The 23,617-nt window shown below is 44.8% G+C and overlaps 1 protein-coding gene across 2 annotated transcripts in view; it reads right to left on the bottom strand.

Annotated features, from left to right (window-relative positions):
* The window catches only part of EPO (erythropoietin), a 287,944-nt gene that overhangs the window by 181,952 nt on the left and 82,375 nt on the right, over positions 1-23,617 (bottom strand). For both annotated transcript variants that reach the window (XM_069613847.1, XM_069613848.1), the window contains exon 2: positions 7,857-7,987. In XM_069613847.1, the coding sequence (XP_069469948.1) occupies positions 7,857-7,987 (131 nt within the window). The remainder of the gene's footprint in view (positions 1-7,856; positions 7,988-23,617) is intronic.

The raw sequence follows: 23,617 nt of genomic DNA, 5'->3' as shown, positions 1-23,617 counted from the left end.
AACTGAAGGAAGACTCAATAAGTGTAGGGGAGGTTTTCTAGGTGAAGTAAAGAAAGGATACTGCATGTGAAGGAAAATGTACTACAACTAATGAATCCTGATGCGACTGTTCGGCTTGTCTGCAGCATTTGACACCAATGACCGGCACATTCTTCTGAATAGTTAGGATTGGTTTGGTTTGGTTTATTTATTTATATTGCGCGCCTGGCCTGGAGGCATCTGGGCGCATTACTTTCAAGGTTATGGTTACAATACAACGTATTTCTTACATATTACAGATGATACATTTGTTACAGTAGAAGTGCAGGTACTCAGGAACACAGTAGGCGACGATAACGATCATAGACAGACAAGCATAATGAGCGGGATGCCGGAGTGTCCTGCTCAGAGAGCCATTTTTTTGTTTTGCGTTTGAAGGCAGGGAAGGAAGGCTCCTCTCTTAGTTGGATTGGGAGGGTGTTCCAAAGTTTGGCAGCGAGGACAGGGAAGCTAGTTCCTCCTGCTGTTTGTAGCTTGAATCTAGGGATGGACAACGAGGGAGTAAGCGTCAATCTCAGTGGACGAAGGGCAGTGTGTATGGTAAAGGGGTTGGCCAGGTATTCGGGAGCCTGGTTAGTTTGACACTTGTGGGTGATCATGAGTGTTTTCAGTGAGATTCTGTGGGTGACCGATAGCCAATGAAAGCTCCGTCTAGTGTCTGAGGTAAGTAATTTCCTAGGGAAGTTAAGAGCAGCCCTGGTGGCATTGTTCTGGGTAACCTGAAGTTTGTTGATGTTTCTTTTCTTTGGCTAGTCCCCAGGAAAAGCACATTACAATAGTCAATCTTTGACAAGATGAGTGTTCTGGCAAGGATGATACAGTTATTAGTTGTCAGAAAGGGTCTGCATGCTGTTATCAGCTTACATGTAAAGGCTGCTGCAAACGTCACTGTGTTAGTTTGTCGATTAAGTGATAAGGCGGAATCTAGATAGATATCTAGATTAGATCTAGATAGATCATCCTTGCCAGAACAAGGTATCATCCATGTTCTGGCAAGGATGATACAGTTATTAGTTGTCAGAAAGGGTCTGCATGCTGTTATCAGCTTACATGTGTAGGCTGCTGCAGACGTCACTGTGTTAGTTTGTCGATTAAGTGATAAGGCGGAATCTAGATAGATACCGAGGGTTTAAGTATCATTGGCCACCTTAATGGTGTTCCCATCAATGATAAACGATTGGAATACTGTGTCAAGTTTATTTAATCTAGTCTGTGAGCCTAGGATAAGTAACTCGGTCTTATCATCATTTAGACAGAGCCCGTGATGCGCCATCCAGGCTTGAATGACAGTGTAGACATCCTTAAGAGTTTTTGAGTCGATTACATAGTTGCCAGTGATAGGTATAAGTATCTGGGTGTCATCTGTGTAATTCGTGTAGGTGACACCCAGAGAGTCCAGAATATCAAAGAGCGGCTTTGTAAATACATTATATATTGTAGGGGAAGCACATGACCCTTGTGGGACCACGCAACTGACTGGAGAGGGCTCGGCATTAGCAGATGGGGAGAAAACCCTCATCATTCTGTTCGCCAGGAAGGTTCTAATCCATGCGGTGGCCTCTAATGAAAAGTGGGAAGCGATTTTGAGGTGATGGCAGAGAATTTGGTGGTTGACCAAAGTAAAAGCTGCTGAGAGATCAAGCAGTAGAAGGAGTTTCAGTTTACCCTTGTCTTTTAGGTCCTCAATTTGCATTTTTAAGTCGATCACAGCAGTTTCTGTCCCGTGTCTTGGACAGAAGCCTGATTGACGGAGACCCAGGAGTTTATTATCTTCAAGGTAGGCCTGAATTTGTAGATAGGCATGGCGGTCAATAATTTTCAAGAGAAATGGCACTGTGGTGATGGGCCTGTAGTTTGAGGGGTTACTCGGATCGAAGTTGGGTTTTTTAATTAAAGGGATGACCCGTGCGTCTTTCAGATTGTCAGGGACAATACCGGATTTGAAGGAGGTGTTAATAAATGTAGTGATGAAAGGGGCAAGGTCATGGGCTGCCTCTTTGATGATGGGGGCAGGGCAGGAGTCGCCTTGACAATTGGAGGGTTTCATTTTTCCACTTCCTGGATGGATAAGGAAGAGAAACAGAAAGGTTTGAAGGGATGATTAGGTGCTGATGGTTTATTAGCAAAGGAATTAACTAGTAGGTCTGGTAGCAGACTACTTTTTTTGTTGTTGATTTTGGTTTGTAGGGTAGAGATTTTGTCAAGGAGTGCTTTTGGGATATTTTTACACCATAGGGCATCAGTGTTGCACTTGTTAGTTGAGGCAATGGATGATTTGAGCTCTTTTAGAATTTTAAAGAGCTCTTTGGTGTCAGATTGAGCTTGCAAGATGCATTTGTTATATATCTCTCTTTTAGCTGAGAGAATTGCTTCTTTGTAAATGGATGAAGCAATGATCAAAGTGTTTTTGTTGGCTTCAGTTGGAAGTCCTTTCCAGTGTGCCTCAGCATTTCTTTTAGTTTTCTGTAGGTTACGTAGATGGGGTGTAAACCAGGAGTTGAGGTGCGCTTGGGGTTTCGGTTTGTGTAATTTGAGCCGGGCGGTGGCGTCCAGTGCTTTAAGAATAGATTGGTTGTAAATGTCTACTAGGACTGTGGGGTCAGAGCAGAAATATGTGGGATTTTTAAGGGGGAGGATGTGAGGGAGCAGTTTTTCCTTTATGTCCTACTTATTACGGGTATGTATAGCTGGTGTTAGGTTTCTGGCTAGAGGTATTGGCTTGGATAGCGAAGGTAATCTTGTAGTGGTCGGACCAAATATAAGCTGACACAGTTACTTGACCGATATTACAGTTCAGGTCGGTAAGCCAGTCAAGGGTTCTCCCTTTGTTGTGTGTGGGTTCTTGGATATGGTGGGTGAAACCTAGGTCCGTTAATGAGTTAGCCAAGTCAGAGGCTTTGTGGTCATTAGGGTCCAGGTAGAATATTGTGACGTGGAGATATGCTGTGTGAGAGGGCGTCTGAGTTGAGGGTACCACAGGTGTGTGCCTACTGTTGAAATATGTGATAGAAGTAGTGAGCTGTCTGGCTAAGGTGGAGATGTGAGAGGTACATTAGGTGGAGCCAGTGCATTGTGAGATGATGGTCTAGGAAAAGCAAGGGTTAATAGCAATGTCCTAGTACGCATAGGTGAGTGGTGATAGCAGAGCTGACAAGATATAAGTGCACTAGAGTAATGCGGATCTAAATAATAGGTATTTGATCATAAAGCAGTGTTAACACAATGTTGGTACACTTGAGTAATGTAAATCAGAATAATTAATCTTACAAGATAGTAAACATTCACAATTTGATAGATCAGGCGTTCCATGGGCAGCGGGCATTGGCAATGGTAGCAGCGCTAACACAGTAAAAGTGCAGTAGGGCAAATGAAAATCAGGACATAGGGTACTTGCTCAAATGCAGTACTAACACAATGTAAATGCACTAACGTAAAGCAGATCAAAGCATGAAGTACTTAAACTGGAAAGATGTTGAACAATCACCACGTTGATGGAACAGACGTACAATGAGCAACCATGAGTAATAATGTTAACGGTGCTAGATCAGTATCAGTGTAATAGTGTGATGCCGATCACACAAGGTGCGTGTTGTTAATGGTTGTACATAACAATAGGAGGTACAAGCATATAGTAATAATGATATTAGACAGTAAATGCAATAGATTGAGGGTACAGCCCCTGAGTAAACCGAGCTGCAGTCCTCTAAGTATACAGAGTGAGCACAAGTTAGCATTGTTGGAATAGTCGAGCAACGCTGATAGACAGTGTTCGTTTGTGTGGTAACTGGTAAGGTTGGCCGCCAATGTTACGTACAGTTAGGGTCCATAGTCAGTATTTCGGTGTGATCGAGTTAGCAGGCAGCTAACTAGCGCTATATGCGCGCCAATCATGCAAGCAAATAGGCGCATATAGCCCAAACAGAGTTTAAAATGATGGGTTGTTGAGGATTGACATTAGAACATCACAAAGTAGTAAGGGCATGGAAGGTAGAACGGTTGCCGCAACGGCGTAGGATTTACTAACCATGAACTTGGCATGTCAGGGGAGTATGGCAGGATGATTATGATGCAGCGTGGTGATCAGGCGTGTTTCTTACCCCGACTGCAACAAGGCGAACAAAATGCAGGTGCAAGCACTACAGGGAGCAAACATGGCCTCTGTTTTACGCTCACCTGGCTCCCACAGGGGCGTCGATCTGAACTGGACAGCTGCGGTCTCCACCAATGTGACGCGTAGTGCCGAGATGACGGACTGGACTGGCCCACCCAGCTTCGTTTGCTTGGCCCGTAGGAATATTCTTCTGCAAATGGAGAAAGGGAATTAAGCACCCGTGGAGTTGAGCGTTAACCCCCCCCCACTCCCGCTGTTCTCCCCACTGATCACCTTTGGTGTCCCCTCTTATAGTCTCACCTGATGGTTTGGAAAGATGAGCTCTCCATCCTGCATTGAGCGCAGGGGCGCGTAGATAACCAGTTGCTTCACTGGCTCGAAGGAATTGGTGAGTTTCAGAACAATATTGACTCTGAGATTCCCGGCAAGACGCCGTAAGTATGTAGTTCGTAAGAGTTCAAATGTCTGACTTTCACTCTTGTCCGATTCCTTGCAGGTTGCAGCTTGACCCTAGCGAAGAGTTCCTCGTGGCAACCGGTAATATTCAGGTAAGGATTAATGTCAATATGTAACCTGTTGCTTTCTCCCTTATTCAGGCGCTGAGAGAAAGTATGAAGTCTCGGGGAATAATGCCTCCGGCGGTAAAATCAGGTAAGTTTGTTGTGGTGAGGTTTCCCCTTGTTTGTCCCTTTGTTTCACCTTCCTGTCCTTTTGTTTCCCCTTAGGGGCCGGGGTTCGGCGAGAATGCAGTGGAAGCAGCGCGGACCCCGTGAAGAGGAATAGTACCCCCGGTGGTAAAATCAGGTAAGTCTAAGGGGGGTAACTAATATTGCCTCTGTGTATTCCCTTGGCTCACCTTGCTGTTCTTGTCTTCCCCTTAGGTGCTGGAGTGCGGCGGGAGCATGCAGAAGGATGCGGTGGAATGTGAAGATGCTGCGAAGGCCGGTGAGTTCAGTGCGGCGCTGCTGCAGGCGAGGCGCATAAAATAACTTCTTTCTTCCAGCTCAAAGGCACGATGGATCGGGAATTCAGGTAAGGATCAAAGGTATTGCTCTTGTTCTAACCTTTTCTCCTTCTCTCCCCTTTTTCTAGGAGCTCCGGACTCGAGGCGGGCGTGGCAGAAGACTGAATGCAGACTTGCAGACACGGTGAGCGTTACGCTGCTGGATGCAGAATAACGTGAAACGTGTGCTGCTCTTCGGGCGTGGTTTAAATAGCCTTCCAAAGTAGTCCCAGGTAAGTATTCCTCCCCAGCCCCACCCGAGTAAAAAATAGTCCCTAGGTAAAGTAGTCCCTTCCAAGCCTCCTTTGGCTTGGAGCTCTTGCAGCATGGTCTGCATCAGGTGAGTTTGCAGCATGGTCTGCCTCAGGTAAGTTTTAATCTATGAGCCTGGCGCCTATGGCGCCAGGACTGACTCTCCATATGAGCCTGGCGCCATAGGCGCCAGGACTGCACCCAAATAGCCCCTAGCAGGGGTTATTGGGCTTGCTTGGAATAACTTGATGCCTGCTTCCGGGGTTGCTGGACTTGGTCTGGGTCCCCGGGGGTAGGCATCATGACACTCTGTCTGGCCTTAGTCATTGGCTGCCGGCATATCCGCCTAACAGCGGATATTTTGGATTCAAATAGTTGCCAGGATACGAGGCTCAGTCTCGTTATGGTGCCACAAAGCACCCGGCATGCGAAGATCAGGTGGAATTCTTGGACAGGGTCAGGCGGGCCGGTGAGGTGGAGGACCTGGCAGTTGCAGAATTAGCTTAAATCCTTCCTTAGCAGCGGAACATCTTAGGTGAAAGGTGGACTCTTGATTCACACCCGGGGAAGGGTGCTCAGCCAATCAGGTGGCTGAAATATTGGGCGAGAATACAAATTCTCCACCTGCTGTTTCCAGTCACCCGACCATTCCCCGGGTTGCTCCATCTTTTTTTATGTCGAACGACAACCCCTCTCCCCCCACTCACCTTCTCCACCCTCCAAAACATAAACAACAAACCATACTCGTTCCCCACCCCCTCCCACTTCCCTACTTACCTGCTTGACCGGAGCTTTGCGTTCCGGTCCCAGCGCTGCTCCAGCTCCTGGTCGCCATAGAAATGGAAAAGATGCTTAGTCACTTATCCCTATGGTGCCCATCTTTTTTTTTCGGGAGATTGGCTGTGCAAGTGAAGCCAATAGTAAATCTCCCCATTAAAAAAAAAGTGCATCCCGGATAAACCCTGGGGTGCAAATGGCTTCCACCCCAGCCAAAATCTTTGCCAACTGCAGTAGACTGATGATTCCCAATCTCCTGTGTTCCTCAATGTATACATCACGCCTCTCCATGATCTGTTGGCTAATGAAGAAGCAGCTTTTCACAATGATGTGCATGATGACCAGGTCCTGCTTATGCTCTCAGGTGATCCAATGAACGATCTTACCACATAAATCATCTCTATGAATCAAGTATCCGTGTTGAATCAAGGATGAAGGCAAACTGGCTTAGCCTAAACTAGAGAAAAACCTCTTACTCCTGGACCCCAAACACATGTAGAAGAAGGGAAACTACCCCATGCAGATGTATCTAGGGCAGGCTTTAATATGACTACCCAAAGAAAAGTACAATCTCTACAGATTGCCCTTGACTCCTTCTTAGCCAAAATAGCCCATGTGAATGATATGTTTAGTTTGAATAACCAACCAACACCTCATGCTTTTACGTCAGATTATTGGAGTAAACTGCAATAATTCCTCATGCTGACATTATGCCCAAATTGGACCACTGATACATCATTCTAGGTGCCAAATAAAGCATACTTCGGCATCATCCATTTTTTTTAACATTGCTTCTTAATTCTTCAGATTTATGTAATTTGTATAAATCGACATGGTTTGTGGTTATCCTTGCTACTGTCTCATCCTTAATTTCAAAGGCCATCTCTGATTCACGTATTCATTTTTATCAGGGCTAAAACAAAATATACAACTACATGTGCGTCTGGATCTAAATGTGTATTGCTAATGGTGCAAGGAAAAGGATGCTTTGACTCCAGCTAGTTCTGAACTGCAGCACAGCTTCCTCGGTTAAAAGGCGTCTATGACTGCTCTTGCCCTTTGCACGATTGATGGATATCCAATGCAGATATCCCCCTTCGTCCCCAGGGCAATGGCATATTCCTTTCATTTGTGAATCTGGATTTTGGAGACATTTAGAGAGAACTGTTTGACAACCGCCTGCGCTACTTTCCATTCTCTCTGCTTGCCAGAAGTGATTATCAGCCATGCACACACTTAATGCTTATTTTGGCAACGAGACAAAACACGTACAAATTTCACCGGATTTACAAAAATATAAAAAGTATTTCTGTGAAACAAACCGTGAAATACTCCAAAGTTACATGGATAATAAATAAATAAAATTAAACAACTCTTTGATGCACATTTAACGCTACTCATAAAAGCACCCCAAAGAAAGGTTGACATAATAAGCTACTAACGCATGTGCTATTTTTAACTTATTTCATAACATGGGCTGACAGCCCGTTGGCGAAAGACTAGTAACCCTCTGGGTCCCATCCTTTCGCACACGCTTAACCCTCTATATACATTCCTTCGATTTAACTAGATTTTCGATTTTGAATACCTTCTTGCTATGACTCGCAGCAATGCATATGAGGTGAAACATAATGTACACAATTAACTGCAAACTAAGCACAAACGTTGTCCTACCATGTCCTGTTCTGCTTTCTTCGCTTCCGTTATAAACGTGTCCATCACTCGACTGTCACAGATCGGCTGAAGAGGAACTGCTTTTGCTGGGGTTAAGTTTCCAAATATCATTAATAGCAGAGCAAAGAGTCCTAAACGGAGAAAAGACCAAAAATTCGATGAGTCATTCTGAATACTGTATTTGCAACATCTGTGTGAAAGCATTCCGGAGACTGGGATCACGAGGTGTCATCGCTGGAAGAAGAGCCACTTCTCAGGGCTCGTCCGAGCAGGAAAATAGCCTTTAGTGCTTTAGGTTGGAAAGGTTTGCAAGGTCACACAAAGTTGTAGAAGATCTGGCACTTTTGGTGTGATTGAAACCTTACGCGTGCCTATTTTTCTTTGTGCGTCTTTAATGTTTTACATATGTCTTCGGTTCTGTAAATTCCTTTCTCTTTCTTCATGCAGTGCTCTGTTGTATTGTGTCTCTATGTAATTGTCTCTCTTCTATTTCAATCTCATTACCTTCATTTGCACTGATTGCCCTTCTCTTATTTACTTTGCTAGTTCTTATACATGCTTTTCTCACTTTCTGCAGAGTTAACTTTTCTTCAGCCTCTCTTACTAGAAACTCAAAAAGACCATTCCAAGTGCACTCGTTTTTAGTTTTGGCTGAAGGTTGGCAAAGCAAACCTGGCCCAAGTATTCCTATGTATGGTTTACTTTTGGATTAATTTAAGGATACAGCGTAGTGTGGTTTGCTGTTTCCTTCCTGCAAGTTATTCATCCAATCAGGGTTTTGCATGACCCTTACATGACAGGGGGATCCACTGATTGGATTGCTTCTCCTCACACTAGCTCTGGTCCGTCCTCGCCCTACTAGTCTGTACTCGAACAAAAGCGAGCATCTCTAATAAATAATTAGGGTTGCCAGATTGGGTGTTTGATTTACTTTTCGGGTATAATACTCAATGTGACGATTTCCTGGTCACTATTCACCTTGGAGAAAATATTATTGTTCTTTTATAACACGCTTAATAGCAGAGATTGGTTTCTAAGCACGGAATTCAAACCAGTGCTGCTCTGCGTTGTCTTGCTTCCAAGACAAACTCGTTGCCACTCAGCTATCCCCCTCACCAAAAGTTACTCTTGTGCAGGAGGTGGGGGAAAGGTTACATGGATGCCATTGGTGTGTAGAGTTAAGGGGAGTTTCAGTGGAAAGGGATAGACTAGGCAGGTTGGCCAATAAACAGAGCTGGCCGTCCTCCAACATCTAAGCTTCAAAGGCTGACTCCCCTAGTTTAGGACTGCCTTGGATCGTTAATGCTTTACTTTGTGACAGAGCCATTTAAGAAATGAGTGAGGAAGCTTTCTTTCTTTTTCTGAGGCAGCACTTCCTAACAGAGATATTCAAAATGACATGTGCGGAAAGGAATGTATACATCTTTTAAATAAATACTGAAGCTGGAATTACTCTTTTTCACAAAATGGAAATAAGGTGTTTCAAACATGCAAACGCCTCTAGCCTTAGATGATTACTTTCAGAGAGTATCGGGCATATGTAGAGTTCTCACATTGTTCCATGCCAGATGGATTGGCATGTTCAGTCCTGGTGTTTGCTTCCATTGTCGGACTTGTCGTGCTTTATTTCTAATTGTCTCAGGATGCCAACTGTTCCAGGATGCAAATACAGAAGCAGGGATTGATGGGCTACCTACACATCATGTGGGGCAGCTTGATAGTTCTGCATATGTCATTCCCATTTGATTGCTTTAGGAATAAATTAAGCTACACATTTTTCTAAAATAAATATGCTGCATATTTACTTTGACTTTATCCATGCTTCATACGTTAAATGTCCAAATTAATGTGTGCCGTTGGACTACCTGTGTCAGATCTCATATTTAGACGAAGGGGGACATCCGGGGAAAACATGGTATACCCAGAATATTGATGCTGATTGGTTGACATGCTGTTGTGTCGGATGTAGGCAGATTTTTGGGTTCACTTGGCCTATAAATGGGTTTCCAATCTGGCAGCCCTGTGAAGTAATTGTGTTGTATAGTACAGGAGGCAATGATGGTAAGTGCTAAATTAATTCAAAGATGTGTGTTTTAAGTAAAACCGTTCCCTTTTTTTTCTGTTTGTGTGTACTCTTCCCCCCACCGCTGCAGTTCCTGTTTTCGACTGTGCACTACGCTAATTCTGTACTTGCTCGCATAATTCGTGGGTACAGTGGCTAAGCCACGAGTGTGGCGGCTGCTCCCCATGTCCTCCTCCTTCATATTTCAATGAATCCACTATGCCCCTGTTTCCAAACCTGGTTTAAACAAGCATTGGCAATGGCAAACGTTTGGGCTTTTGTGTAGGCATGGAAAATGAACTTGCCACGCACAGCCAAAGTGGTATTAACTGGCCATTGATGGTAGAAGGTGCAAGTACCTGGGCATCTAATAGCAGTGTCTGGCAAACGCTTCATATAAACAAGCCAAAACTGTTGGCTTTGCCAATGCTTGTTTTAACAGGACTTCAGGGCAAACAGTGCTTATAAATCGAGTGGCGGCTGAGGGCAGTCCTGATTTTGGCATTTTTATCACAACAGTAGCAGGTTTACAGCTAAAATAAAGTCATTGACTCACAGAAGCATGCCTTAAAAGAAAACCTGGCAGGCACTTTCATGTGCAAAGTCAGGCTTGATTAAAGCGAACTGTTCGCATGGGGAGGTGTTTTGAGCGGGAGGGGCATTAACTGGTGGGAATGGCCATAGGGATTAGCATGGCCATGGGCAATCAATGGGTGGGCAAACCAAATAACCAAATAATACCTACAAGCTATGTGTCCCTACCCGTTTGCCATGTCTCTCGATCTGCACTCTAATTCAATAGTTTCTGCTTTATTTATTTTTTATTTAGTGTGTTATAGTTATATAACTTTTCACACAATAAACAGCAATAAACACAACATAAATAAGACATTACAACAATAAAATATAAACAGAAACAACACAAAGCTACGCCACCTAATAGCCCAAACTAAAAATGTACACATACTATTGAATTGGTGGAGGTGCTCCCTCAGTTAAATGAGTGGTCCATGCTGACTCTGCACGCTGCAGCCCATTGGTTTCTAGGCATCCAAGTTCAGATCCCAGTCGGCTGAGGACGTGTTTTAGCACTTTTGCCACCAGCCTGCCTGCACCTTGATTGCTGAATCCTACTTCCCCAAACCATAGAGAAGATTGATTGTTCACTGCACTAAAAGGTACATTAAAAAAAAAAAAAAGTATTTCCATGTGTGCATGAATGTTTCACGTTTTTGGCATTGTATATGTATGCGTGCAAGAGTTTCAATGAGTGCGCATTTGTGTGTGTTTTTATGTGTTTACAATGAATTATTGTGGGTACAAGCATTGTGAAAATATTAAAAAATGCAACTCTGCATTGTTGGAGACCTGGCATATATTGAATTGTATGTCGCCCTATTGAACTGATTGTAAATTGTATGGCTTTTTATCCAATTCTTCTCAAACGTGTGCTGTAAAATGCACTATTAATTGAAAAAAATATTCTTGCAGGTTGAACCAACCTGATCTCCTTTACAATGAAATATGAATGCCCTTCCACTAAACATGTACAGCTACTGACTGTTGTGTCCCCTCAGGAGCACGCCACACCACCTGACACTCAAAGCTTCCTTTGCTACTGGTGTGGGTAGGCCACAATGGCGTTTGCCGCGTACATCCTAGGAAAGACTTTCTGGTAGAATGTGCATCTAAAGTGCACAAGTCACTCTCCGAATCAATTCAAGTTGTGGAATCTGGAATGGCGGGCTGCTGCTGACAGACCAGCGCGCTTGCCATCGCAGCTGTACCACAGTATGCTGTGTTGTGCATGCTCACACCTCCTGGTCACTACACAGTAACCTGTGAGGTCACATGATGTGGCCTTGATGTGGGCTTCACACTGATATCCCCACACTCACTTAGCAACTTCGCCTCACATTCTTATTGATTCACCCACTTCACACTCAATTATGAAACCTGACATGCTTATTCGATAATCGATTTATCCGTATCACAATTATGAGTGATTCTCACGACATCATATCCCTTTCATTACTATTGGTAGGGTATTTATTGAGTGTGGACCCAGCGTTAGGCAGGACAACACTTGTGTATAGGCGCGCTATAAATAAAATATATAACAATGGAGCACTTTACAATGATTGGGGGAACAACACGTGAAGGAAGCAGAGAAACAGGAGGCAGGGAGCTAACAGAAGGGAATGGGGGACGGGCAGGCAATTTGGTAGTAAGGGATTTTCAAGGAAACTGTGGGGAGCAGGTAGGGCGGGATCCTAGGGGTGTGTGGACCTAGGTGTTAAAGAGGAGCTCTTGAAGAGGAGGGTAACTGTAACATTGAAGGGGCAAGTCTGATGTTGATGGGGAGGAAGTTCCAGAGTCTTGGTGCATAGACAGGGAAGGCCTGACTTCTGATTCTTTCCTTCCTGCACAGCAGAGTCTGTCCTTACTTCTGGTAATTCGTAGGCCTCTGGAGATTCACCGTCTTCAAAATCATCGATTTATCTACCAATCCTGAACCCTCACACACTCTCTCTGCTTTCACCATGCCATATGTCCCATCTCCATACGTTTGTATGAAGGAAATCGGAACAGGTACAGCAGCTAAAACTATTGACTTTGCCAATGCGTGTTAGTTTCTAACCCCAAAGCAATTGTGGGAGAATGTGTACATTCTGCTCACATCAGACTAAAACAATTAACAATAAAATACGTTTTTTAATATGCTTCTTAAACAACCGCTGTAAACAAAGTGCTTACAATTAATAATCTAGACAGACTCTATGCCTGGTCAAAGATCTGCATGTGATCAGTTTTAAACACAAATGGGCTAAGAGCAGCCTTTCATTCTTCCATGATTAATTACTTTGGGTAGAAATATAACCTGAGCAACTAGAGATTCAGTGTTGGTGAAACTAAAAAGAAAAAAAGGCTCATGTCCTTTTCAAAATCTAACACTTTTAAACTTTTTAATATTTTTAACTTTTGAATGGGGTTATTTATTTATTTATTTATTTATTTGTATTTTTAAAGCGCCCAGCTGCCCTTGGGCATCGTGGCGCTGTTACAAGAGAGTTTACTTGGCATGAAGAGATATCGTGTGAACACAGATGACGACATGGTTACAGGCATGGCAACAGTTCCGAGGTTACAAGGGAACTGTGAGCGTGGTACAGTTGTAATTTACAGACATTGATGTATGCAGTGGTGTTATAAGTGGGGTTCACTTAAACAGGGTGGTTTTCAGAGCTTTTCTAAAAGCTATGAGGGATGTTTCCGCTCTTAGTTTAGGCGGTAGGGTGTTCCAGGCTCTTGGCGCTAGGACTTCAAAGCTCGAGCCGCCCGCTCTGACTCTAGTGAAGTTGGGGATTGAGAGTTGGTTAGCGTATAAGTCCCTTTTGGATCTAAGTGACAGAACTGGTTGTATCCGTTCAGTAAGGTAGCTGGGGCAGATGGGCAGATTGAGATATGCATCTGTGTGTAATGGTGAGAGTCTTGAACTGAATGCGCTCTTTGACTGGGAGCCAATGGGCATTTTGTCTTGCTAGGGAGATATGTTCCTTTCTTGGAATATTGAGGGCTGCTCTCAGGGCGTTGTTCTGTGCGACTTGTAGTCTATTAATGTTTTTGGCCGAGGTGCCTAGTAGGAGGACGTTGCAGTAGTCCAGTTTAGCGCCTATGGTGGCCCTGGCGATGTTGAGGCGGTTAGTGGTGGACAGGTAAGGTTTTACTGCGTTGATTATTTTGGTTGTTAGGGCTGCTGAGGAGGAGATGTAACTGACATGTCTGTCCATGGACAGGGTAGAATCTAGGTATACTCCTAGAGTTTTTAACGCAGGGGAGACTGAGATTACTGAGTTTTCAATTAAAAATGTGCTGTGTTTGCTGTCTAGTTTGCTGAGGATCTCCTTGGGGCCCACCAATAGGATCTCTGTCTTGTCTCCGTTGAGACAAAGGCCATTGGCTGCCATCCAGGCCTGGATGATGGCATAAGTGTTTTGAAGGGTTTTTAGGTCTAGTTCGTAGTCGCCGGTTAGTGGGAGAAGGATTTGAGTATCGTCGGCATAATTGGTGAAAGTTATGCCGAATTCTTCTAGGTCATTGAATAGCGGGAGTGTGAATAGGTTGTATAGTGGGAGGTGCATGATCCTTGAGGTACTCCACAGTTGATGGGGGAGGGAGTGGCTGCCGCTTGGTCTGAGTAGACCCTCATGGCTCTGCCCTCCAAGAAGGATGAGATCCATGTTGTGGGTTCATCTGAGAAGTGAGCTGTATTGGTCAGATGAGTCCTTAAGGTTTTATGGTCGACTAGGTCGAACGCAGCCGACAAGTCAAGGAGTAGTAGGATGGCACATTTGCCTTTGTCCATGTTTTTTAGGAGTTGGTTCTTTAGGTCGAGTAGTGCTGACTCTGTGCCGTGGCGTGGGCAAAAGCCGGACTGTCTCTTGCCTAGGATGTTATGAGATTCAAGATAGGCTTGTATCTGTAGATAAGCAGCCTTATCCAGGATTTTCAGCAAGAATGGCACTGTTGTAATGGGTCTGTAGTTGTTAGGTGAGTCTGGGTCTAGAGTGGGCTTTTTTAGTAGTGGGCGAACCCAGGCTTCCTTGAGGGAGGAGGGTACTGAGCCAGTGGCAAATGAGGCATTGATAAAGGTTGCAATAAACTGTGCTAGGGGCTCAGCGCAGTCTTTGATTATGTTTGCTGGACAGATGTCCCCCTTGCAAAGTGATGGTTTTATTTGTTTCATAATGAGTAGGACCTCAGGGGCAGTTACCCTTCTAAAGGAAAATGGTGGTGGAGGATTGCTGTTGTGTTGAGTAGGGTGTATCGGGTTGGGGGCAGCCCGTGTTTGAGAGGAGACTTGGGTAGACTGTCTAGGTTGGCTTGGATTTTCTTTTGGAGTAGGTCTATTTTGTCAAGCATCGCTTTCTGGATGTCATTACACTATTTCTCATCCTTGACTGTTTGATGTTTGGATGTGGGGGTTATGACTAGTTCGTTAAAGATAACGAATAGTTCTTTTGAGTGTGATAGGGCCTGGTCGATTCTAGTGTTGTATGTGTCCTCTTTAGCTTTGGCTATGGCGTTTTTGTACTGTTTAACGGTAGCTAAGTATGAGTCGCGTAGTGGGGCGGATGGGCTGGATTGACATTTTTTGAGTGCTTGTCTTTTGAGTGTTTTTAGGTCACGTAGGTCTTGGTTGAACCATGAGTTGGCGTGGAAGAGTTTTTTCTCTTTTTTTGTTTCTAACGGGGCAATTGCGTCGATGGTCTCTTTAATGGTGGAGTAGTAATGATCAACTAGTTCTTAGGGGTTATTAGAGGTGGGTGATGCTAGTGCCGAGGTTTCTAGGAGTGGACACATTCTCTCTTTAGTGAGAAGTTTTTTTGATCTGGCTAAGTCAGCTGGCATGGGAAGGTTTTGAGTAGTGGCTGCTTTAGTTGGGATGTAGAAGTGGATGAGGTGGTGGTCGGTCCATGTTTGTGGCGTGTTTGAGCTGATGTCTACTCTGCAGTTGTGGTCGACTAGCCAGTCTAGTATGCGGCCTTTGGTGTGAGTGGCAAGTCAACTCTCTGAATGAATTGTAGGTCTAGAAGGGCTTTAGCAAAGGTTTTACTCTGTTTGTCTTTTGTGTCATTGAAACCGAGGTTCATGTCTCCTAGGAGTATGGTTTTAGTATTAGGTTTGAGATTGTTACCTAGGAGGTGTAGGATGTCGGCTTGGAAGTTCAGGAGTGGGCCTGGCGGTCGGTAGATAAGGTGCATTGTCATGGTGTCGTTTGGAGAGAGGGAGATTTTTACTGTTAGGGCATCAAAGTTCTCGGCTGTGATGGGTTTAATTTGTCTAACCTTCAGAGTTTCTTTGACTATTAGGGCGACGCCTCCGCCTTTGTGTATTGGTCTGTCTTGACGGAGATGATGTACCATGGGGGGAGGGACTGGCATATGGCTGGTCCAGAAGCTTCATGCAGCCAGGTTTCTAGGGCGTCTAGCTCGAGGTCAGAGATTAGGTCGTGTATTTCTGTGGCGTGTGCTTGAAGAGATCTAGCGTTAATGAGAGCAAGTTGGATTTGGGAGGGTTCATTTGTGCTTGGTTTAGCTGCGCTGGTGTGGTGTTTGGTGGTGTTGGTGTGGAGTTTGGTTCAAGGGTGTTGAGCTATGGGAGGGGGAGTGATTGTGGAGGGTGTGGGGAGTGGCTGTGGTGTGAGTTTGTGAGTATTGGTGTGAGCTGTGTAGGTGCGGGCTCCTAGTGTAGTGTTTCTTATGTGCACTGGTACAGTGTGATGTGTGGCTCTGGCAGGGGATTTGGGGTTGGGGATAGTGTAAGTGGGAGGGGATTGGTGGCTGTGGCGCTCGTGTGTGAGTAAGGCTGGTAGGAACGGAGTAGGGGGGATGGAATCAGTACGTGGAGGCCTGTTGGAGTGGACGGAAGCCATGTTGACTATGGTGCGTGTTTTATTCATGATCATGAGCTGGGCAGGACAAGTTAAAGTAGTCACTAATTTGGCTAATGCAGGCAAATATGGGCTAAATGCAAGACTTAAATGGCAAGGCAAAAATGGGCTAAATGCAAAACTTAAATGGCAAGGCAAAAATGGGCTGAATGCAAAACATAAATGGCAAGGCAAATATGGGCTAAATGCAAAACTTAAATGGCAAGGCAAATATGGGCTAAATGCAAAACTTAAATGGCAAGGCAAAAATGGGATAAGTGCAAAACTTAAATGGCAAGGCAAAAATGGGCTAAGTGCAAGACTTAAATGGCAAGGCAAAAATGGGCTAAATGCAAAACTTAAATGGCAAGGCAAAAATGGGCTAAATGCAAAACTTAAATGGCAAGGCAAATATGGGCTAAATGCAAAACTTAAATGGCAAGGCAAATATGGGCTAAATGCAAAACCTAAATGGCAAGGCAAAAATGGGCTAAATGCAAAACTTAAATGGCAAGGCAAATATGGGCTAAATGCAAAACTTAAATGGCAAGGCAAATATTAAATTAATGCAATGCGAGATTAGGCAGTGCGGATGTACTAGCGACAGGGCTAGGCAAATAGTCACAGATTCAATTAAGGCAATGCGAGATTAGGTAGTGCAGATGCAGCAAGGTGTAGGCAAACAGTCTCTAATTCAGATAAGGCCTAACAAATCTAGGCAGTACAGATGCGCAGATGCCGATAGGCTAGTAACAGGTACGGGCGAGCAGTCTCAGTTATAGTTATATGGTACACGATCTATGAGGCATAGGGTGCATGATGGTACAGTGGGGTGTATAGTAAGCATGGTCAATCGTGGGCGAAGGCAGTAGCGCTGTGGAGCGCTTAAGGTAGTTCAGGCGCTAGGTTAGATAGTAGAGGGCAGGTGCGAGCACGGGCTGCGCACAGGTTACAAGGCGTCCAAATGGCGTGCATACAGTATTGTGGTGGTGTAATACTAGGTGGGATGATGGTTTCGGCGCTCGTAGGCACACAGTGAGCAGTGCAACGTGTGCGTGAGGCTAAGTATGTAGGTTATAAACCTCTACACAAGGCACCTTTTGGCTCCTCCAGGCTCTTGACTTGACTTAAATTATTTTCTTTCTAAGGTGTTTCAAACTCACTTTTCCACCATTTATTTTCAGTTTGTGTACTTTTTTTGTTTCAAAGTTTTACATTTTTAATATATGTTCAACTAAATATAAGTGGTACATTTGAAATGAATTGTTCTTTTAATATAATTAAAGCATTCAAAATCGCGAATTGCTTTCCTTTTTAGCAATTTATTTTGCAATTCAGCCAAATTATTTCGAACTGAACGTATTTCGGTCGATTTCTATCAAACCTCCTCATACCACGCAAGGGATGTGAGCCTCCATGCACATGGGAGTGGAACAATACTTAAGGCCACGCATCCTCTCATAACAGGCAATAATGCCTGGTATGGCCCATTAAGCAGAGAGTGGGTTCATAGACAGTTTGTTGAAAGATTCGAAATTCTGGAGTATGGCACAAAAATATTGCTTCCCATTTTTGATCAACCTCCCTGTCTACTGGAACAGTCCCGAGTTGTTAGAAATGCATGGTCGCCTGTCATTCTTGGGCATCAGTAGTGCAACTTAATCTTAATTCTCTTCTGCTAACAACTCCCACATGTACTTTCTATTCTCTGTTTACCCTACAGTCTTTTCTACACCAATTTACTTCCCTTCCATTCACCCCTAATATCGTTTTTACTGACTGTACTCGATAGTTCTGCTTTCCCTCATTTCAAACTCGTTGGTCATGCAGTCACCACAGGCTATATGGAAAATGCTTCTCCAGACAGATCATTCTTCCACATGCCTGGCTCTGTGCCAGGCTCCAGGCACAACCTGTGTGTCACCCACTGTCCCTTCCCAGTTACTGTTTCTCTGCTTTTTAGATGTGGGAAGAGTTTCTCTTTGCACCTTCCTTTTTTGGGTGTTGTTTTTTCGAATTTTTCTGTCTCCCCTCCTATTGTGGCATATGTCCTAATATGAGTGCCTATTTTTCTAACATCTGCCTTCCTACCAGCACATTCCGTTAACAACAGGTTTCAAGTAGTACATAGGGTGTGACAAGGTAAAGTCCCCGATCTTGTTAGGAAGGGATGCTAGCCCCTCTCATTGGATGGTGGCAGATGTATGGAGAAATCATGAACAAGCCTGTTCCCTATGGGAAATACTGGGCAATAGGGCCCTAACCCACCCTGTATCCAAACCCTTTGTGCCAGCATGCTTGTTTGCAGGACCTTATCACCAGCCCTGCATCATGAAATAGATGCTCATCAGTGTCCTTCTATTCTTTTTAGAAAAGCTAAACCTGAAGTTACAGATATCGCAGAACAGAAATCTGTGGGACAACATTTTACAAAGAGAGCAAGAGGGCCGCAGACGAGAGGCAAAACTCAAAACTCAGACTCGGAAACATGCTAGAAGCACGAGTGTGGCCCAGTAGAAGAGATAGAGAGACTGCTGAGATTGAACTGGCATAACCACACAAGGGCATGACATTCTTGAAAAGAAGAGAGCCCATACCCAGCATCCCTCAAGAGATTTACCAATACAACCCATCAACCGAGGAGCTAGAACATGAACTGGAGCACTCCCTATCCCGGGCTGCCATTGTTGTTGATCCAAGGCGAAGCCACGCCTGAAAAGTGGGTGGGGGTTAGACCCCTTTTCAAGACTATCCTGCACATACGCGTCCCGGGTTGGGAAGACAGGACCGGATTGGCCAGGCAGAGGTAGCCAATCCCTAGAGGGAGTGGGGAATTTAAGCAGGGGACAGAAAGTAGGAAGTGTGGGATTACCAGGTGAGGTCAGAGGTGGTGGACCACCACGAGACCAGAAGGAGGAATGAGAGCGTGGCGGCTTAGTGGAGGAGACTTGTGGAGCTGGTGAGCTATTGGCTTAGGAGTTGCAGTGTTTCGGCAGTTGGAGTGTGCATGCTTGTGTAGCAAGTGATTAGTGGAGTTAGAGTAAGGAGTGATTGTGTAGTGAATGATACTGCGGAAAAAGGAGAGTGTGAGTATTTGGAGGGAGGATTAGTAGAGTGGAAGGAGGAGAGTAGTTGTTACAGGGAGGAGCCATAGAGAGTTGTAGGTGTAGAGGTAGGAGTAGTGGGAAGAAGAGGGGTTGTAGAGTGGGAGGAGAAGTAACATCAAAGGGTGGAGGTGAGGAGTAGGAGGAGTGAAACACCAAAGGGACTGAAGAGTGGTGGGTGGAGTAGGCTTGGAATGTGGTAGTAAAGGTAGGAAAATAGATGAGTGGTCGAGACTGAACTAGTCTGAATCCAACAGTTCTAAGTACAAGGCGCTATTTCAATTCCTATTAAAACACTAATCTCCGTTAGAGTCGGGAACGTTATGAAGTCCCGGAGGAAGTTTAGGGAACCATAATTAGCAGAAACCAGAACTTTGACAGTAGAGGCGTTCACATTTGATAGTACTAACCAGAGCTTACGGATGCCAGTGGTGTGGGGTGAAATAGCCCCGGATGCTATGAATAAAGAGGCCAGAGTCAATTACAAGGGCTCACCAAAATAACAGGCCAGGAAAGACACGTGGAAATGATGTGTTGACAAATCCATGGAGAGCTACACTGGGACTCTGAACAACGCATACGATTTGGCATCTCTCTGTACAGGTCTCAAAGTCGTCACCTCAGTTACAAAGGGACCTTCAGGTGTACGCATCTGTGAGTGCCTCCGGGTAGGAAAGCTCAAGGTTCCAAGGCTTCATCTTCGGTACCAGATGACCTTTTCACTCCAGACAAAGTTAAGAAGGTAACTGAGAGGGTGTTCCTGCCTCAGCACTGTCCTGCTAAGGCAGATGAGACCCACAAGTCTTGATGAAGGTGGAGAGAAACTCCGTTCAGTCAGAGGATGAGCCTAACTTATTCCAGTGTCCTGGTACCGTTAAGTCTTTGCTACCCTGGATCACTCCATCCTATTACCAAGGTTAAAAGCCATTACTAATATATCAAATGATGTTTTACGTTGGTTTTCTTCATTCTTAGCCGACCGCACAATCTTTGTTAGGATCAATTCAACTTTTAAGCTAGACTGTGGAGTTCTACAAGGAGCATGTTTATCCCCTCTCTGTTTTAACATCTATTTAAAGCCACTAAATGACTGACTTCAAGCGATGATATTCCCTTTCAGAACTATGCTGATGATACTCAACTCATCTTCGGCATTTCCCCCAAAACAACGACTCAATACATGTTAAAATTAATCATTCACTGAATTTAATTGAAAAATTGATGGGTCAGAATTGGCTACGTTTGAATACCAGTAAAACAGTTACGGAATGCCTTAATACATTTGTTTCTTCTAAGTCTAAATACCTCAACGAGCGGATTCTCATGACAAAGCAAATGTTAAACTATCACCATTTGTGAACAACCTAAGCAGCTCTAGCCTATTAACAATCTCACTAACACATCTTCTAGAGCTGTTAACTCCTCAGTCTACATGCGCGGTCAGGCTCATCTGAAGACTACTTCCTTACATTCTGACATCTAAAATAAGGTAATGGATTTTCTATTTGATGTGAAAACCTTATTTTCTACTTCGAACAATGAGGCTCTTCAGACATGTAAAAGGGCGCTGTGACTGCCAAATCTCTTTGTGCCTTTTCCATATCTTCTAAATCAGGCTTTCAGCCCTCTGCTCTTTCAATGCTTTTATGGCAAGATATTTGGCATGAGCAAATCTTCTACATCTTTTTCAGGCAAAACCAGCAGTATCCTCTTCTACCAACCATGATTCTGGCCCAAAGTCGAATTGACTCCGAAGTAGGGGAGCATGCTGATCCATTTCTGGCCAGGCTTCGTGCATCCCTGGTAGAAATAAGGCTTTCCTCCTGGTCAAGCATCACACAGGCTCCCAGTTGCTCAGTAACATCAAGGAAGGTCTTTCCCTGTTGATTACACCTTCGACTCTGTCATCTCCACAGTCTTGACCAAAGTTAATACAGGAGATTCAAAATCTTCTGTGCCTGAATGCCATTGAGTCTGTACTAGAGAACGAAAAAGGGCTCAGCTTTTACTCTTGCTATTTCAGATTGATAATTAAAACAAGAGGCATAAAACTCATTCTAGGCCACTCAGAACATAAGTTTCCGGGCCTCATTCCGAGTTTGGAGCTAACCACAGAGTAATTAGCTCCATGGTTGCCTCCGAAACAGTCCCAAATCCGGCATGGTGAATGGAGTAATTACCGGTCCGTTCCAGGGTTGGAGGGACCGGTAATTCCCCATTCACCTTTTGCCCTTCCCCATTCCCATTTCTGCCCCATAGGGCTCAATGGGAATGGGGAAGGAGGTAATTACGGCACCGTAAATTACGGTACCGTAATTACCTCCGAAGTACCTTTGCGGGTCCCGTACTTAACTCCTGCTAAAAGCAGGAGGTAAGGAAGGACCCGCAAAGGGACCTCGGAATACGGAGGTAAGGGATTACCGACATCGGCACCCTTACCGGTGCCGGTAATTCCTTACCTCCAACCTCGGAATGACCCCTTTGGAAGCTTTAAACATGACGACTCTGGCTTAGATGCTAGAGGCCCTTCAGGTGGGGGATTGGCTAACATCAGTTGATCTTCAGGGCGCTTATTTTCACATCCCATTCAGAAGAGAGCAGACAATTTATTATTTTAACTACAGAACTCTGACATCTCCCTCTAGATCGTTGATGTGCCTCATGAATTCTGATCATGCATCTGGCCAGGTCCACAATGAGACCTTTAGTGATGTATCTCCTATCCAGTTAGAACCAACTCTCAGATTGTCACTCTTGGATGATTTAAATCAGAAAGAGGTCCAGAGTACTCTTTATTGGTGAACCCTAGAAGATAATCTCCTCTTGGGACTCCTTTTCTTCCACCTTCCCCTCAATGACACACTTGTCCCTCTCTGGATTGTGGGTGGGGGGTGTGAGAAACCTGAAGGTGTCTCACCCGCTAGGCCCCAGGTATCTATTATCCAGGTGATCAGGACACGCCCATCGCTTTTGGATCCATTTGCTGGGGGTGGACCAGTGTGGGAGGATCACCTGGATGAAGGGTCCTCGGGGAGTGGAAGTAGGACACCGGAGGGTGTGACGGGCTATCCCCTTCCTTGTAACACCTTTTCCTCATCATACCAGGTAGGATGCGTAGGAACTCAACACCCCCTCCCCCTTCTTGACATGAACACTGTTTCACAGACAGCTCACTGTGAGAGAAAATAGACTAACACCCAAGCCGTATACCTAACATGTCCCAACACAAGGGTCAGGCAGTCAGGTAATTACTAATAATTACACACACACCTGACTTCCATCATACTTCCCCACACAGATAAAAGGCAGAGAGCAAGACAAAACCCACAAAAAAGTAACAGTTCCGAGATGGCAGTTTAATACGAGGAGAAAGACGGCAAGACCAGAAAGGGTTGTAAGGAGGGAATTGCCCTTGGCCTTTTCAGAGGAAGAAAACCGCTACTTTCACGGGTCCCTCGAGAATAAGAAACTTAAGCCCCGGAATTAAAGCGGAAGAAAGGTGCATTGTGTGTCAAAGGTACCCGGGGCTCTCCCGCATCAATAGCCGAGGCGGGGAGGAGCACTTGCCGCTGTGGTACTGTCCTTGGCTCCAACAATAAAGCTGCTTCTGCAAAGTCAGCACAGCCGGTGAGTCGGGGAGACTGATACTGGTCTGTGTTAGAACCAAGGTTGCAAGCAGCAACATTGTATGAGGAAATCTGGAAAGAACAGAGTAAGGTGTATGTGATGAGCAATGCAAATATAATTGAGTATCCAAGGAGTGACTGAACCTTTGAAACCAAGGTAGATGCCATATACAGAGTGGTCCGGCGCCACGTGGTTGTTCATTCGAAGGTGTCTGTTAGGCATCCAACTGAGAGTGTAAAATTGTGAACTGTGAAATCGTAGTATTCCTGCCACAGGTTAAAGCCAAACCCTGTGCACCTTCAAAAGTCTTGGATAGCTAATACAAACTGTAATTGGTCCAAGCCCGCCTGTGGGAGACTAATTGTGTAAAAGGGATCTGAGCCCGGCTGAGGGGAAACCGGGGTGAGAAAAGATATTCTATAAGCATTGGAGAAGAGGGTCTGAGCCCGGAAGAGGGGATCCAAACTAAAGACTGTGGTAGAAAAGGGATCTAAGCCCTGCTGAAGGGGATCCAGGGTGAAGAGTAAATCGCATT

The sequence above is a fragment of the Ambystoma mexicanum genome, chromosome 1p (assembly GCF_040938575.1).
Source record: "Ambystoma mexicanum isolate Mex_15411 chromosome 1p, UKY_AmexF1_1, whole genome shotgun sequence".
Classification (NCBI taxonomy): domain Eukaryota; kingdom Metazoa; phylum Chordata; class Amphibia; order Caudata; family Ambystomatidae; genus Ambystoma; species Ambystoma mexicanum.
The sequence above is the reverse complement of the archived record's forward strand: the minus strand, read 5'-3'. Positions and strand labels throughout refer to the sequence as shown.